The 16322-nt window shown below is 37.3% G+C and overlaps 1 protein-coding gene across 2 annotated transcripts in view; it reads right to left on the reverse strand.

Annotated features, from left to right (window-relative positions):
• LOC107718341 (rhotekin-like) overlaps positions 1 to 13253 on the reverse strand; it is a 59138-nt gene extending 45885 nt beyond the window's left edge. For both annotated transcript variants that reach the window (XM_016525387.1, XM_016525386.1), the window contains exon 1: positions 12851 to 13253. In XM_016525387.1, coding sequence (XP_016380873.1) covers positions 12851 to 12949 — 99 coding nt within the window. In that variant the 5' untranslated portion in view covers positions 12950 to 13253. The remainder of the gene's footprint in view (positions 1 to 12850) is intronic.
• Between the last annotated feature and the right edge of the window lie 3069 nt (positions 13254 to 16322).

The following is a 16322-nucleotide window of genomic DNA, read 5'->3' on the forward strand; positions in this document are numbered from 1 at the left end:
TACATTCCATTTGCGCCTGTGTCTTTTGCAGCTTCTCGTACATAACGTGGTGTAGTCATGAGGTGCTAGTTCAAATTTTAAAAAATGCTTCTACAAAAAAAGTTTCATCTGCAGATATGGCTTTGTTTAGGGATCTGTGCCTTTGTGCATACGGACATCTGACTGCTGAGTAGTGATTGTGTTTTTCAGCAATAGTGTGCACCCTTCATTTACAGAGAAAAGAAGGTCAGGGGAAAATCTATAGATGAAAGAATCTCCATACAAGTTCTTTGTTTTTCTTTTTTTCTACTTGTTACTTTGCACTTTTTGTTAGAAAATGTTTATTATTTATTCAAGTTTTTTAAGGTATCTAATATTTTGATACTTAATTTCCATGATCTAAATATTCTTAAAAATTAAAAGTTTGTTGTCATTTGGAAGTGTTTAGGCCTTCTTGCATTATTATGCTGTTACATTATGATTATATATTCAGTGGCATAAAATGGTCTTTAAAATGACAATAATATCGCATATCGCAATTATTTCTGGGGCAATATATCACACAACAAAAAGCTGTTATCGTGACAGGCCTATCTATCTGTGTTTATTCTCCGATAACAATTGGATTTATGTACATTTTCCCTTACCTAATACATTTTTATGTTTGAATCACATAACCAGCTCCATATGTATGGCTTTTTTCAGACATAGTAAACTTGCTCTGTAGCTCACCTGGTACAGCACTGCACTGGCCCAGGTACAAGTCCCGTGGAACACAAGTCACAATACTCCACAAAAGAGCTCAAAGCCTCGTACACGCTAGCTAAAGCGGCATGGTTGGTTCAGCAAATGTGTTTTTATCTCATGTTTGCTTTTATTAATACTATCGTTTTGGTTTGGGGGCAGGGTTTAGTGTAGGGGGTAGATTAATTTCAAACTGCCATGATACATACAACAACCAATGTAATATGTTGCTACAGTAACTGTAACTGTTTTGGATAAAATTAAACACACTATTCAGCGCCAGTCACTGGAGAGCTCACTTTGAATGAGCAATGAAATGTGCTACAAGCAACACAATATCATTTTGCAAAAACGTAGCCACAGGCATGTTTTTTTATGACACTGGACTGTTTAATAAACCTGCAAATGCAGGAGAAAAATAAATATTTTTATAGCTCCTTTGGTGTACGTGTCACCTGAAAAGTGCAGCAAAATGTTCCCAGAGCAGAGCATATCAGGTTTTGAAGCAATGTAGCCAGTCATGTATTTCCATTAAGCTTCAAATACTTTTGTGGTGATTTAGGAGAAATATATAAGTCAAAGAAAGTAAGATGAAAAAAAGTGCTATCTTGAATAAGTGTAAAGGATATGAGGTGATAGGCTGAGTGGATTGATTTAGCAGAAGAGTGAGTAAACGAGAAAGGGGAAGCAAAGAATGCAAAGGAAGTGAGGTGCAGTAGGGCATTGTCTTCCACAAATCGATGAACATGGTGAGAAACAAGCAAAGATGAAAGAAAGCTTTATAGCGGGAAGAGGATTTTTGATCGGACACCATTTCACACACATCCTCAGGATGTTCTGTATGTTACATATACGTCAACACTCATGTGTAAACACATATCTAGCAGTTAGGGAATGGTTTCATAAGTATCATCAGTGCAGAAATAAGATACGTTCAACAACAGCTGCACTAACTGCCATGGAGTGTATTATTGGTCACAAAGAGCAAGAGAATGTGGCAGGGCCATCATGGAGTAAAATTAGCTTTGTGCTAATACATGTACTTGTGTGGAAGTGAAAGAAAGACCAAAAGAGAAGGAGTGGGAGACAAACTGAGACAGGAAGCCATGTGTTGTGGAATGTGAGTGCATTATGTATTTGTAAGCATAAAGTAAACATCCAGAGGACAGTAATACTAAATTCCAGATGTCAGTGCATAAGGGCAGAAGGTCACTGAATGGCCTGCTGGGACATAAAGACAAACACATCAACAGATATTAAAGGTATAAATGGCAAGCTTTAATGCAACTAAAATAAAAGAGATTAAATGCTTAAATCCATTGGTTCATCTCACTTGACCAACTCTGTTAAATGAACTGAGTCTGACAAGAGTCCATCGGGTTTGGTGTTTAGTCTTCGCAACCTTCTCTAACTCTCTCTTATTGGCTTGTAATTTCCGATTTCTACCATATTTACTTTCTCATTGGATGGAATGTTTTTTTTCCCAAGCAAACAAAATCTTGTTTCCTATCTGAGGCGTACTTACTTTATGCTCAAGGCGTGTTGACCTTGCTTCTGAAGTTTGTTTCCTTCCTCGCCATATACAGCACATCCAAAACAGTGCCTCTTGTTAAGTACAGACTTGTTAAGTTCAGACTGGTTCTGATGTCACAGGTGCATTGTACTGTATGTCACATTGCAGTATTGTTGTTGTTATACCAATACATTTCTGAGAGAAATATATAGCTAGCATTTCTGCCCTCAGGAGGGGCTGTGCATCGAGGAAGGAAATGAGCAATGTGATTGGAAGTTGACCACATACCACAACAAGAGCAGCACAATATGAGATATTAAAAATTTTCCCTATTTCATCACAGATGGAAAGGAAACAAATCCCCAATATATTCTCATAAACCTAGCATATCCAAGCATACATATTGCTATTTTTTGTATATACACAACTCATTACATTTGATGTCTGTATATGCAAATCCATATGCTGTGACATTCGTTCAGTTAGTGTCCCTTTGCTGACAATTGTAAAATTTTACCCGTATTACTCACAAATCACTCACACAATTACAACACTCTACACTGAGCAGTTATGAATCATCGATATCTATGAAAGAAAATCAGATAATATATTGTAGAGCTGAAAACACAAGCTGATAACGGTGGTGTTACTAAAAGGCTTTTGGAAGCATAGATTTTTGCATTATTGCAACAAGCCCAGCAACAACTCCACAGTTAAGATGATTGAAAGTACAATATTGATTAAAATCATAAAGTCTACTGACAGTGTCCTGAAAACAACAACAACCACAGAAGAATTTCATAATGAAGCAAATGTTATGCAAAAAAATGTTTTCTATTGTGTCCTGCAGTGTTATGCACCATTCAGAACTGAATTAAGGAAGTTTTTTTAATTAAAATTAAATTTCTTCATTTGAATTGTGGTGGCAAACAGGATGCAGAATTAGAACTCAAATTTAAATTTAAGGAAGCAGAATTAAAATACATTTAAATAAAAAACTAATTTAATTCCATTCATAACAGATATTCGTATAAATGTATATATACTTGAAAAGCGCAGTTTGACAGGACAAACTTTAAATGGCTTAAATGTAGGCCTAATGGACAAAGAATGATAGAACTATAAAATATTAGATAGAAAGACAGACTGATAGATAGATAGGTAGATAGATAGACAGACAGACAGACAGACAGACAGACAGACAGACAGACACATCAAGTATATTGACATTGGCATGTTTAGATTAAAAAGTACCCACACATGCCGTAAGGGTGGCAACAACATAATCACCAATTGCATGAAGCATGTGAAGTGGTTTGTCAAACAAAGGGTTAATCTATAAAGTAGATGGCAGCTCATCCCTAAGACTAGCCATCCCCATCCCTTAGCCAATGGGAGACAGCGCATGGCTCATGCAGCATCTACACAGCAGCACAGTAAACTGGATTAACCTAAAGGATTCTTGATCACAACAAGATTACATACTGTACATACGCGTCCAGTCTTCATGAAGGCACAGCCCATTTTATCTGCTGACAGAGACACATTATGTACTGAGCAGCTGACCAGAGATCAGTTTCCGAGAAAAGGATAAAAAGATAGAAGATAAAAAGTTTAAAAACCTATCCAAGTGAATAAGGGTTGTTTGCCCTTTGCACTGTCTTAAGGGGACAGTTCACCCCAAAATGAAAAATCTGTCATAATTTATTCACCCTTGTGTCATTCCAAACATGTAAGACTGACTTACTTCTGTGGGGAAAAAAAAGATATTTTGAAGAATATGGGAAACCTAACAGTTAAGGTTCCAGCTGATTTATATTGTATGGACAATAAAAAAAAACACAATGGAAGTCAATAGGAACCTTAACTGTTTGGTTTACCACATTCTTCAAAATATCTTCTTTTTTGTTTCACAGAAAAAAAAGTCATACAGGACTAGTAACAACGTGAGGGTGAGTAAAAGATAGAATTAACATTTTTGGGTGAACTATCAATTTAAATGAACTGTACTCAGCTCATTTAAAGCAGATTTATTATGAAAGTGATTTAACACCTAGCAGGTCTACTGGTGTTTATACTTGCTAATAATAATGTAATCTTTTACAGCACACTGGTGGTAAACCTATAACTGGACTCAAGTGTATATTAAAGAGTCTACTTTAAACGCACCCATAAAAACTTCAATTAAATGTAATTGAGATAATGGTTAATCCAGCAAAGTCCCTTTAGTGCATATCTAAACCCAAACTATGTCACACCAACAACAAAGCTTTACAAATCCAAACAAAGCAGCCCCATGTCCTTCATCTGCTTCAGCCCTGCAGCTAAAGTCATTTTACAAAGAGGGCCCTCTTGCCTGACCTTGACCCTTCTCAGGTTTAACTATGAACTATGAAGAATGACATCAGGGGTTTGTACCAATGACACAAGCAGAGGAAAACAGAAGCAGACAGCCTGTGCTTCTTAACACCTTTGTCGGCTCACGTGGACCTCAGAAACTGCTACTACATTGATAGCAGGAGTCGGATCGATGGAGCTGGAGGCTGACGCTGCTTAACTGTTCACACAAGGAAAATCTATTTCCACCAGTGGAGCTATAAATCTAAAGGAAAGGTTCAGCGATGATGCAAGCAGAGAATTGTAGCTCATCTATTTCACAGATACTGACAGATACCTAAGCACTAGATCATGAAGAGGTGCCACTTCATTGCGGGGAGGTTAAAGGAGGAGAGATCTGAAATTAAGGGTTTGTGAAACTGGAGAACAGGTTAAAGTTTTGCAATATGGACATAAATCATGTTTTAATAAAAATAAATGAGTAGTATAAATGTCATCACATACCTGGGCAGCAGCTCCATATAACGCAATTCTGCATTACTCTGAGGGAACGTTATGACCTTCTGAAAAGGTCAAGCCCGTTTTTTTTTTCTTTTGTTGTAAAGTTCATGAATGTGATTCTACAAGTCTGCAAATCTCTAAAGTCTACAATTAGAGAATTTATTTAACAATTAACCAACTCAATCATATTGCTTTTTCGAGTACAGAATCAAAAACTGCACAGAAGGCCATATAAGAGCTCTTGGGTCACAAAAGCTGAAGTTTGAATCTAAGTCATGTTCCGAGTGGCCAACTAATATATTGCTTGATATTTGGCATGCATATTTTTTTCTAATTGGTTCATTTTCAATTTATTTAGTCCTAATTATTTGAGTTAATATTATGTAAAAAAAAATATACATTTAATTGCAGCAATTGTTATCCTTGCGTTATTTACTATTTTAAATCTATCTCTCTAGATATCGGCACTGGCCATCAAAAAAGCTATATTGCTGCCACTTGTCCCAATCCCATTCCTCCTCACTCTCTCCATCACTTTATCTCTCTCATCACTAAAAAGTCTACAAATAAATCTAAAAGAAACCCCCAAAATAAAGTGCTAATAAAGGTCTACTAATTCAATTTCACCCCAACGTTAAAATGTACTGGCAGTGCTGAAAAAGTGGTGCTGTGCTGAAAATGAGCAATAAATCGAACATGAACATCCAGACAGGTCGCACATCATCATCAGAGCCCTAGAGCAGAGAGTACCAGGAGGACGAGGGCTTCTCTTCAGCTGTATCTGATAAGCTAAGCGCCCAACACTTCAACAGTCATATCCCTGGAGCCCGGCCAGATGGTTCCCGTCAAACTGCGCGAAGGATGAACAAACAGCGTAAAGTACATTATCTCATCCGTGTTGATTGAAGCTTTTGAGAAGCAACAGCAAATTGCGAGCTGTTCTCTAGAGAGTGGAGATGTGCCGGTTTGTTATACTGATGCTGAAATGACCCTCCTGCTGTTCCATTCGCCCCGCTGTCCCAAACTACCAACGTGATGCTCAATTCAATTACACGGCCAAGCGGGCTCCATTCGCTTCCTCGGCAGGTGACTAAAGGGAGAGGTCACTGCATAAACACCTACATTATAGACCAGCAAGAACTCATCCAGCTGAATGTCACTCATTTTATCACAACATAAAACGTTTTGTTTGTTTGGACTGTAGGGGGAATTGGAGTAAAATTACAGTGAGTTGTTTCCTTCTTAGGTTTTGTTTATCTTGGGTTTCTTTCAACATGGACAGCAGCTGACTGGGCACTGCAGAGCAGTCAAGCTGCTCTACAAATTAACAGCATCCCTTCCAAACTCAGCCCTCCCGATCCCGATACCATGAAGCAAGTCATATGAGTCCAGAAACAGCAGCCAGATTCAGTTCAGGTTAAATTAGCTAGTTCTGCTAGCATACACAAAATAAAAACAAAAGAATCTTGAATAGCAGTTAAATGTGAGATATGTTATTTAATAATTAAATTGTAATAATTACTACTGTATAATAATTTATGTAAAAAATTGTGGATTATTATTATTATTACAAAAAATAATACAAATATTTGATATTAATAATAATAATTTTATACATCTATCAGATTTCACCACAAAGCCTGTTCACACCAACACAAATGTTCGGTACAAAAATTCAGTATGATTTTAGCATGTAATGTCTGTTTAGACAAATGTGGGGCGAAAAAATAGGCTGAATGAAAATGCAAATTCACTGTCTGACAGTAGGTGATTCTTATAGAAAAGCAGAAATTTCAGCACTGCGCAATGTCGCATTTCTGGCACTCACCAGTCATGGAGAAGAAATTAAGTTTTTACATGTTTTCAAAAAGCCATTTTATTTCCTATGGTGTTCATCAAATAACACCAAATACAAGAGTGCAGAGACGAGAGAACCGGTTCCAGATTCTTCCTCTGCTATTCACTGTCACTTAGCAAAATAGTCTGTTTATGAATGCCACCGTGTTGTAGTTTTATGTAACAACAGCAGCTCGATGGTGCAAAACTTATTGGTTGGCCAGTTTTCTTCTTAGTGTGATGGAAAAGAAATTAGACCACCTTTCTGCAAAAAACAAATCTGTCGCATTGACAGCAAGCAAATGTTTAATTCAAATGAAAATAATTATTGCACTGCATTTTTACACTGATTGTTCATCTTTGCGTAAGCAGGCCTTTAGAGTGTATATATCATTTTTTTCTTCACAGTCCTCTGTGAGAGAGGCAACATGTATAGACCCATGAGTGTTGTTGTGTTATGATGTACGAAATGAAAAGTCTTGTCAGTGAAATTGGATAAACAGAAAATCTTATGTGGAAACTTATATGTCCATTAACTGAACTCTGACTCAACAGATTCAGCAGCTCTTATCTTGGAGAAATGAGGCTCATTTTCTAAAAGCATATCATCTACCATGCCTGAGCAGGGCAGGGAAGATGGGCTAGGTAATAAAGTATGGGGCCAGGGTGAGAGTCGGCAGTTTCCACTAAAACACTGGATGCAGGGAGGTGTTTTCCAAAGGAAGCTGGCTCGAGTCGAGACATTTGGCTGGTTCCTGCACACAGAGTGTCTATTCAGCCCTGTTACTGACTACACCAGGGTCTAGGCCAGGAACGATAGAGGCTGCACTGAGGCGTGGGTGACCAACTACAATGCCCTCTTTCACTACCAGCCTATGCCCTCCTCCTAATACCCCACCCAGCCTGGAGGGCATGAGGAGTGCCAGAGCCTTGCAGATACAGGGCCTAGTCACGAAAAAGTGGTTACACTGAGGCTCCTTGAAACCAAGAATGTATCTAAATCATGTTGAGAACTGGGTTATTTGCAAAGTTAAGCATACAGTAGTGGTCTAATATGTACTCTCTCTCCATTTCTTAACATAAATTTTGGTTCCTTAATTGCCACTGATACCTTTGGCTTGCTTGGCTTGGGTTTAAAAGACTGAACATTCAGTAATATCGTAGATTTGACTGCACTGACACTACCGGATAAAAATTCAACTTAAACTGAATTCTGTAGAACAGAACTGAACACTTCTATTCTGTAGAGCTGCTTTATAGCTGAATTGAATTTGTTTCATTTTTGATGAATTTTGCAACTTTGACACTGTATTGAACTGAATTGAATCAACATTGAATTAGCTTGAGCTGAATACAGACCCTATTAACTTTTTAGAGCTGCTTTACAGCAGAATTTCAATTTGTATCATATTTTTTGAAGTAGTTTACATCGAGTTATTTTCCTGTTTATTTGCTGAAGGTGCTTTGAAACAATCTGTATTGTGTAAAGAGCTATATAAATAAAGGTGACTTGACTTGACATAATCCAATAAAGATGTCTGTTAGTGTATAACACTGAGTTTTAAACCTCACATTCCATGACTGACAAAGCTACTTAAACACCTCTCCAGCTGAACCAACAGTATGAAAAGGAGACTTAGCTTTTTCTGTGGATGAATGAGTAAACGACACAGTAAATGGCTGTGGCATGTGCTCATTGATGACCTCTAACCTTATGAACCCTGAAAAGAGTCACATTTGGCTCAGGCTGACCACTCGAGTTCATTAATCTCAACAAAAGGCTAAACTAAGCTCAGCATTCCAAAGGCATATTTGATATTTCTTGTGGATGTTCAAACAAAGAAATGGGTGGCGCGGTGACATTTCATATGCCCCATTATGCAATTAAGAACTTGTTGGGAGGTTAAAAAAAAAAAGTCAAGATCCATCCACTACTGTGCCAAACATGACACCTGTACCTGCTGAACTGTGGAGATTATCTGAGGTGGATTCAGGTCACGCTGGGGTTCTGTGAGGTGAGAGGTCTGCCCTTTCCCAAGCATTTCATCATGCTCCTGGCTGGAGTTCAAAGACCCACAGGACATCATGGGTGGAGGCCAAAGTTATGAGGTCTCTAGCACAATAATGTTCTACTGTTTTAAACAAACTAACACAGATATTTAAGTTGAAGTTACACACAGTATTACGTTGATGTAATTATCAACATTAAGATATCAGGACAACTCATTAAAAAAAGTTAAAAACTTAAAATGTTTAATTAAATCAATAAATTGGAATTTTTAACTTGCACTAATGCATTAAATTAAGTAGTGGCAACAGATCCACTGAATTATTTTTTAGAGTGTGCTACAGATCCTTGTAAACAAGCTGTGTGAATGGAAAGAAAAATCACTAAATCAATGTAACTTGCTCATTTCATGTTATTGACTCACTCCACAGAAATGATGACAGTGAACTGAAGAGATAAAAAGATCACATCGTTGCTCTATATCATTATGTCCTTGAGCACATCTGTGAGACTGTCACCTAGAATAAGAGCACAATGAATGTCCTTGCTACATGGTAAAAATGGATGTAACATAGTTTGTTGATTATTTTTCCCCAAAAAAGTCTCTTATGCTCACCAATGCTGTTTATTTGATCAAAAATACAATACAAATATTAAAATTGTGGAATATTATTACAATTTAAAATAACTAATTTCGATTTTAATATATTTTAAAATGTATTGTAAAACTGAATTTTCAGCAGCCATTAACCCCAGTCTTCAGTGTCACATGATTCTTCAGAAATCATTTTAATATGATGAGTTGGTGCTCAAAAAACATTTATTGCTATTAACAATGTTGAAAACAGTTGTGCTGCTTATTATTTTTGTGGAAACTATGATAGATTTCAGGATTTTTTTTTTCAGGATTCTTTGGCAAGTTCAAAGAACAGCATTTATTTTATAAAGGAATATTTTGTTACATTATAAACAGTGACACTTTTGATCAATTTAATACATCATGGAATTAATGTCCTTTCTAAAACAGCTGGTGATGGACTAACATTAGATTTGACATCTTTCTGACTTATGTAATTAATTTCTGTATATTTTTATGTTTTCCTCTTTTGTGATGTTGTAGAAACAGAATGGGAGATTGAACATGTACCTCTAGACGTTTACAATCCCAGAAATGTAGAAAGAGTCCATAATGATATTGCTTGAGCCAGTGTTGCTGTTGTGGGGCTAGTCTGGATGCTCAAACAAACAGAACAATGTTCTGTACAACATGCTGCAGAGGCACAGTTTTACACTTTTCAGGGAAATCAACCTACAAATGGCTAATTTATATCTGCCTCTGCATATTAAGGTGGATAAAGTATTTTAACGTAGAAAAAAAAACATTTTCAGCCATATAGTGTACCATCAGCCATATAGACCCCTCTGTCAAGCTCCTGAAGTTTGCAGATGACACCACACTCATCGGTCTCATCAAGGATGGAGACGAGTCTGCTTACAGTCAGGAGGTTAAAGAGCTGGCTGTCTGGTGCAGTCTTAACAACTTGGAGATCAGCAAGCTAAATATAGAGAAAGCGACCAAATAACCCATCAACCCTCAGGCAGAGACCGGAGAGCAAAAGCAAACCACAACATTAAGCACTACCTGAGGGAGCAATCACTCCTCACAAAGGCACTTCCATATCTACAGTATGCTATATGTGTGGTCAGGCAGTGAGGGTCAAGCAGTGATGACATCATACCAGTCAATCACTCTCATTAAGCTCAGCCATTTCCTGTTCCCATCACCCATCACTACGAGCAGGCTATGAATCACAGCTTTGAAGCAACAAAAGGACACCAGGAAAGGGTTCTCCTGGCTTTCAGGAGAGACAGAGACATTGTAAAGGAAGGACACAGAGAGGAATGTTCATGTAGTGCCAAGAATGTGGCAGCCTCGATTCTGAAATGGACTTGTTAAAACATGAAAACACTGACTGCAACTGTTAGCGCTAACAGTAGTCCCCAGTCATTCAGAAACCCACAGGTTCCTGTCTCTGCGGCACTAGAGAACATATCACCCCCCTTGTGCAAACTCTGGCTAAGCAAAGTTATTTACCATTTTATGCTGTCAGACAGCCCAGAAAGATTTTCCTCCTTAAATTAATCTTTAAAACAACAATGGAGTTCACAACCTTTTACTGCCATCCATATAGCTGTTGTTTTTCAATATCTTGCACCATGAACATCTGTTACTGCCCCCATCCCATCTCAAACCAATTCAATTGTAAGCTAAACAACGTATGTTATGCCACAAACCACAAAATAATCAATTGAACATTTTATACATAAAAAAATTCTAATAAATTTTTTTAATTCAGTTTTATTGATCAGTGATTACTGTCATGACAAGTTCTCGTGTCCAGCCCAAATTCAGAAGGAATCCAAACTGTCCACAGGTAACAAATCCTAATAGGTTGCAGTGAACAAGATTTTGCTAGATCATACAAAGAGTTAAATTTTCACATGAAGATCACATGGATGATTTTAAACATTGAGACCCTTTCAAATTGACACAGGATTAAAGATAATTGCCTTCTGAGAATTCAAGACTGCCAACTTTGAAATGCATGACCATTAATTATTTAAATGCACCAGGAATTTATGAAGATGTCCTTCAGCTCAAAGAAGGCACCTCCATGTCCTTTCATTATCACAGGCTACAAATTTAGGGTCACATTGCAGGAATACTGAGCACATAATCTGATAATCTGGCGAGGAGAACAGGCACACTGGAGGAGCAAGGTGTGATCTCAGCATGGGCTATAGGAGAAGAGCACAGTTTGGTCACCCACACCACACAAAACCCCATAGAGCTCAGCACAGCGACGGGGGCTGAGGCAGTGTTCAGCATGTCATTCAGTGAGATACTGAGCGTTCCTAACACACAACAGCTGCAGGACAAAAAGGCACTTATTATATTTCGTAACCAAAGGAGGTTTAAAAAAAAAAAAAGTATGGCATTTGATATGTATAGTTATCATATAGTTTATCATGTGCTCCATGCTTTCTAGTAGTAAATTAAAAATGTACACCATGATCCACCTACTTAGTAAATCAGGATGAAAGGTATCTGCCATACAACACTAATGTCTTGAAGCAAGTATGGGGGCTTGTTTCCACACTTCTCGTAGATTGTTCACACTGATAATATCACATAGTGTGCAATTGTTTCCAAAGATAAGGCTAGTCAAATGTCTCTGTGGAGGCATTTTGCAAAAGAGCTTACATTAATTTGTATTTTTCGTACTGGTGCTTATGAGTCCGGGCACAGAATACCAAAGAAATCACAAACCAGGCACAAACGTCCAACAACACACACTTTCATCCCATGAGACTTTGTCTTGTGTGGCTGCAGCTGCAGAGCAGGACCACTGGAGAAACAGTGCTGCTGCTTCTCTGTTTTAAACATTACTGCCAAGACTAAACACACTAAACTGACACAAACAATCAAAGACATTGTACATCAACATCACTGTATAAGAGCAGCTGTATAATACAGCACTCTCAGAGTTTAGACACAACCCAACCGCACTGGTAAATTGGCTGAGCAGGACAACATAAGAGATCTCTCACACCTCATTACAAATGCATTTAATTAGATTTTCACACAGACTTTTAAATCTTAATTTTAGGCCAAACTAAGATTTTTTTTTTTTAACTTTTGTAGAAGAGCAATGACATTTATTTTTAGTTATTTTACTTGGAAAGCACTTTTTTTTAATGTGCTATAGACACAGTTTGTATTATTTTGTATTGCATTTTATAATTATCATCTGATTGTTTAACTAAAACGACTACTAACATCATCCAGACCTACTTCAGATGTCCAGAAGCCTTTTAAAGTAATTCAAAAGATGCATAAAGATCAAGTCAGGTTATGAGAATACATTTACCTTTAAACTCAGGGCAATCTGACGAATGTATATCATATTGAGATCCTCCAAAATACGAAGTTTCTCCTCCATGTCTGCGAGTCTGTCTATGGGCATCATTCAAGAGGGTATCGGCTCCTGATTTAAAGTTCAGACTCCCACTGCTCTTCAAACCATTAATCTGTCTTGAGAGTTGAGAAACATTTTTTGGAAGACGGGAAGAAGTATATGACGAGTAGCCTATATGAATCACACGATCCAGACTTCAAAACGCATCCAAACGCAATCCACAGCGTATCCCAGAAAATCAGTTTTCACATCACAGACCAGTTCCATGTGTCCGGAAACAACCGTTCAGGAGGAGTCACGCATATAAGAGCAAATTTAGCTGAAGACAACAAAAAAGAAAGGCAGAGGAATAAAACGCTCTTTCCTCAACCCCCTTCAGCGGCTGTACGCGTCCGCACGTCTCTCTGCCTTCACAACAATAGCGAGTGAATCCAGTAGGCTAAATGAAGGCTCTGCTACATTAACAACAAAACGACTTAACACCCTCAAATCATGTTCTCCTCATTCCGTCAGTATAATGGGCCATTTACATGCAGTTTCCTTCTTTGTGTCCCTTTGTACTGATGTGAGTGTGTGTGTGTTCTTGTAGTAGGACTTTCCCACAAAAGGGCATCACACAGTGCGCGTGGACTGACTGTGCCCCCGCGCCGCGCGCTCATTCACCAGCTCACAACACTACAACACAACTACCGGCGCGACAGAAACTACACGCCCTTCATAAACAAATATTTGAATATCAATTCTCGCAATCGCAAAAGGATCCACATAAGTCAGGATGGGGATTTAAAAAGTTACTAAAAGACCCCGTGACAAATACACGGCTAAATAAATAACCACAACAGCCTCTAAGACGTATAAGAGTAACTCATATCTCAGGCTGCAAAAAAGAAGAGAGAAAACTTAAATAGGATTAAAGTGTTGGAAAGGGAAATTAAAAATAGGGAATTACAATTTATCAATATTTTTTCGGACAATCAGTATCAAGAGCTCTGTATGTTAAAATATCAGTTGCATCATGAGATTTGCTAATGAGATTTACGCACTAACAAGGAGGCTAAAGACTGCAGCCACTAGCGTCAGTCGCTAGTGCGTCTCTTGAGATGGCCTCCGTTACATTAAGAATACTCAAAACATTTGAGGAAACTTATTGCCTCAAAATATTTGAGTAAACGAACTCAATTTTTTTTAAGTTAGTAGAGCTTGTGGGGCGGGGCTGAGAGCCATAGGTGCCAAGCCAAGCCTCGCTTCCACGATCCCACCCCACTCATCACAACGATTATTAATTATTACTTGCTTCTATTAACAGCACATTCATTCAGATCTTTATAGTTAAGTGCTAGCTAGCAACAGCACACTAGCATGTACTAATGTAGTTATCAAAAAGACTCACAATACTTGCATGTAAATAGTCAAACAAGATGAAGAATAAAAAGTCTTTAATTTTAACTGTCCATCCTCAACCTAACCACAGGCTCTACTCTTCACCACAACGGTAACACTACAAAACCAACATAACAGAAACCTATGTAAATCCTAACATAACACAACATTTAAGTACTAACTTATGTCTCTATATGTTAATCTTGTGTAAAACACACACAAAATAACACTTAATTTCTACATTTATTTTCCTTGTTGTCTGATACAAAGCATGCTGGGAACTAGAAAACGCAATCATTTTAAGTTCACCTTACTACAACAACATTTTACATTTACAGAACTTATTTCAGTTAAGTCAAATAACTTTCATTATTATTTGAGTGAAGTTAACTCATTTAATTTAATTAATTTCACTGTTCGGTTTTACAGTGTAGCTAGACAATTGAGAGAGAGAAAAAAACACCTCCAACACAATACCAGTAATTAAACAGGGAGATAGACAAATTGTTGTGGCCAAAGACATAAATAAAACGTTTTAGCAATATTATGAAAAATTGTATAGGCCTACTTCTGCTACAACACATATACATTTGTTCAAAATGAGATTAAATATGTTCTGTCAAATGTCAAAGTTCCTAGATTGCAGCCTGATCAGGTGAAGGAGATGGAATCACCCATTTCATTAAGTGAGATAAAAAGTAATTTCATCAATGAAAAAAGGAAAATCACCAGGTGCCGATGGCCTGCCTGTTAAATACTATACAGTAAGGAATTTGTAGATGTTATAGCCCCAATACTTAAGGTGTATCAAGAAATGTTTAGGAAGCAGTGGGCGCCCCCGGCACTTAATGAGGCTCTTATTTCTTTAATCCCTAAGAAAGGTAGAGACACAACAGCCCCCTCAAATTTTAGAAATATCAGTTTGTTAAATGTTAATCTGAAAATTGACAAAAATTTTAGCCAGTTGCCTACAAAAGGTGTTACCAAACATTATTCACCCCAACCAAGTGGGTTTTATAAACAATAGAGCTTCCTCTGACCATGTAAGATTATTGTTTCATTCAATTTAGACATGCCAATCCAAAAATACTCTAATAACAGCTATTTCTCTTGACGCAGAGAAAGACTTTGACAAGGTGGAGTGGCAATTTTTATATTCACAACCTTGTCACATTTTGGCAACATTTTATTTCATGGGTTCAAATACTATAAAAAGAACCAAAGGCCGCAGTGAGCACTAATGGATTTGTATCCCCCTTTTTTAATCTTTCAAAAGGGGGACACCAGGGGTGTTCATTAAGCCCACTCTTGTTTATAATTTTTTTGGAAATACTGGCAATTATTTTTCGAGCACACTCCGGGATTAGGGGAGTGAACATAAGCTCTTACTATATGCAGTGATAGCCCCCCAAATCAACTATGTACTAATGATGCTTCCAGTTAAATTACCAATTTAATTTGTTTAAACAATTTGACAATTTAATGAAACATTTCTTGTGGGATGGGAAAAAGGCAAGAATTAATATAAAGTTAACTGCCCCTGTGAGAAAGGAGGGCTGGGTTTTCCTGATTGTAGATTACACCACTTGTCATTTGCTTTTGAAAAAATAGCTTAATATTGGAATCGGGAAAAAGATAAAACTGATTGGATGAATGTCGAATATAAAATATGTTCAGCCTTTACCCCCATTGGAGTATTTTCTCAGTCTGCTTGAAAATACCACAAACCCTGTTCTTGTTCATTCTAGAGATGCTTGTATTAGAATTCATAAAATATTCAAATTATCTCACAAATTACAGAAATATTCTTCATTATGGTTTATCCCAACAATTCATATTGGTAAAAAGATGATTTACTGGAAGTACTGGCACCAGCACGGTATATGATTGATGACTTATATGAGGATGGGGTGTTAAGGTCATATGAAAACTTAATTAAATGTTATAATCTTGTAGGAAAAGAAAACTTTTGAAAGTTTCTACCGTTACGTAATTGTATATTGTCTAAAGTTGACCCTGTGGTTGACAAACCTATCATAAGTTA

Source organism: Sinocyclocheilus rhinocerous, unplaced genomic scaffold, assembly GCF_001515625.1.
Source record: "Sinocyclocheilus rhinocerous isolate Xijiao unplaced genomic scaffold, SAMN03320098_v1.1 scaffold1565, whole genome shotgun sequence".
Taxonomy (NCBI): domain Eukaryota; kingdom Metazoa; phylum Chordata; class Actinopteri; order Cypriniformes; family Cyprinidae; genus Sinocyclocheilus; species Sinocyclocheilus rhinocerous.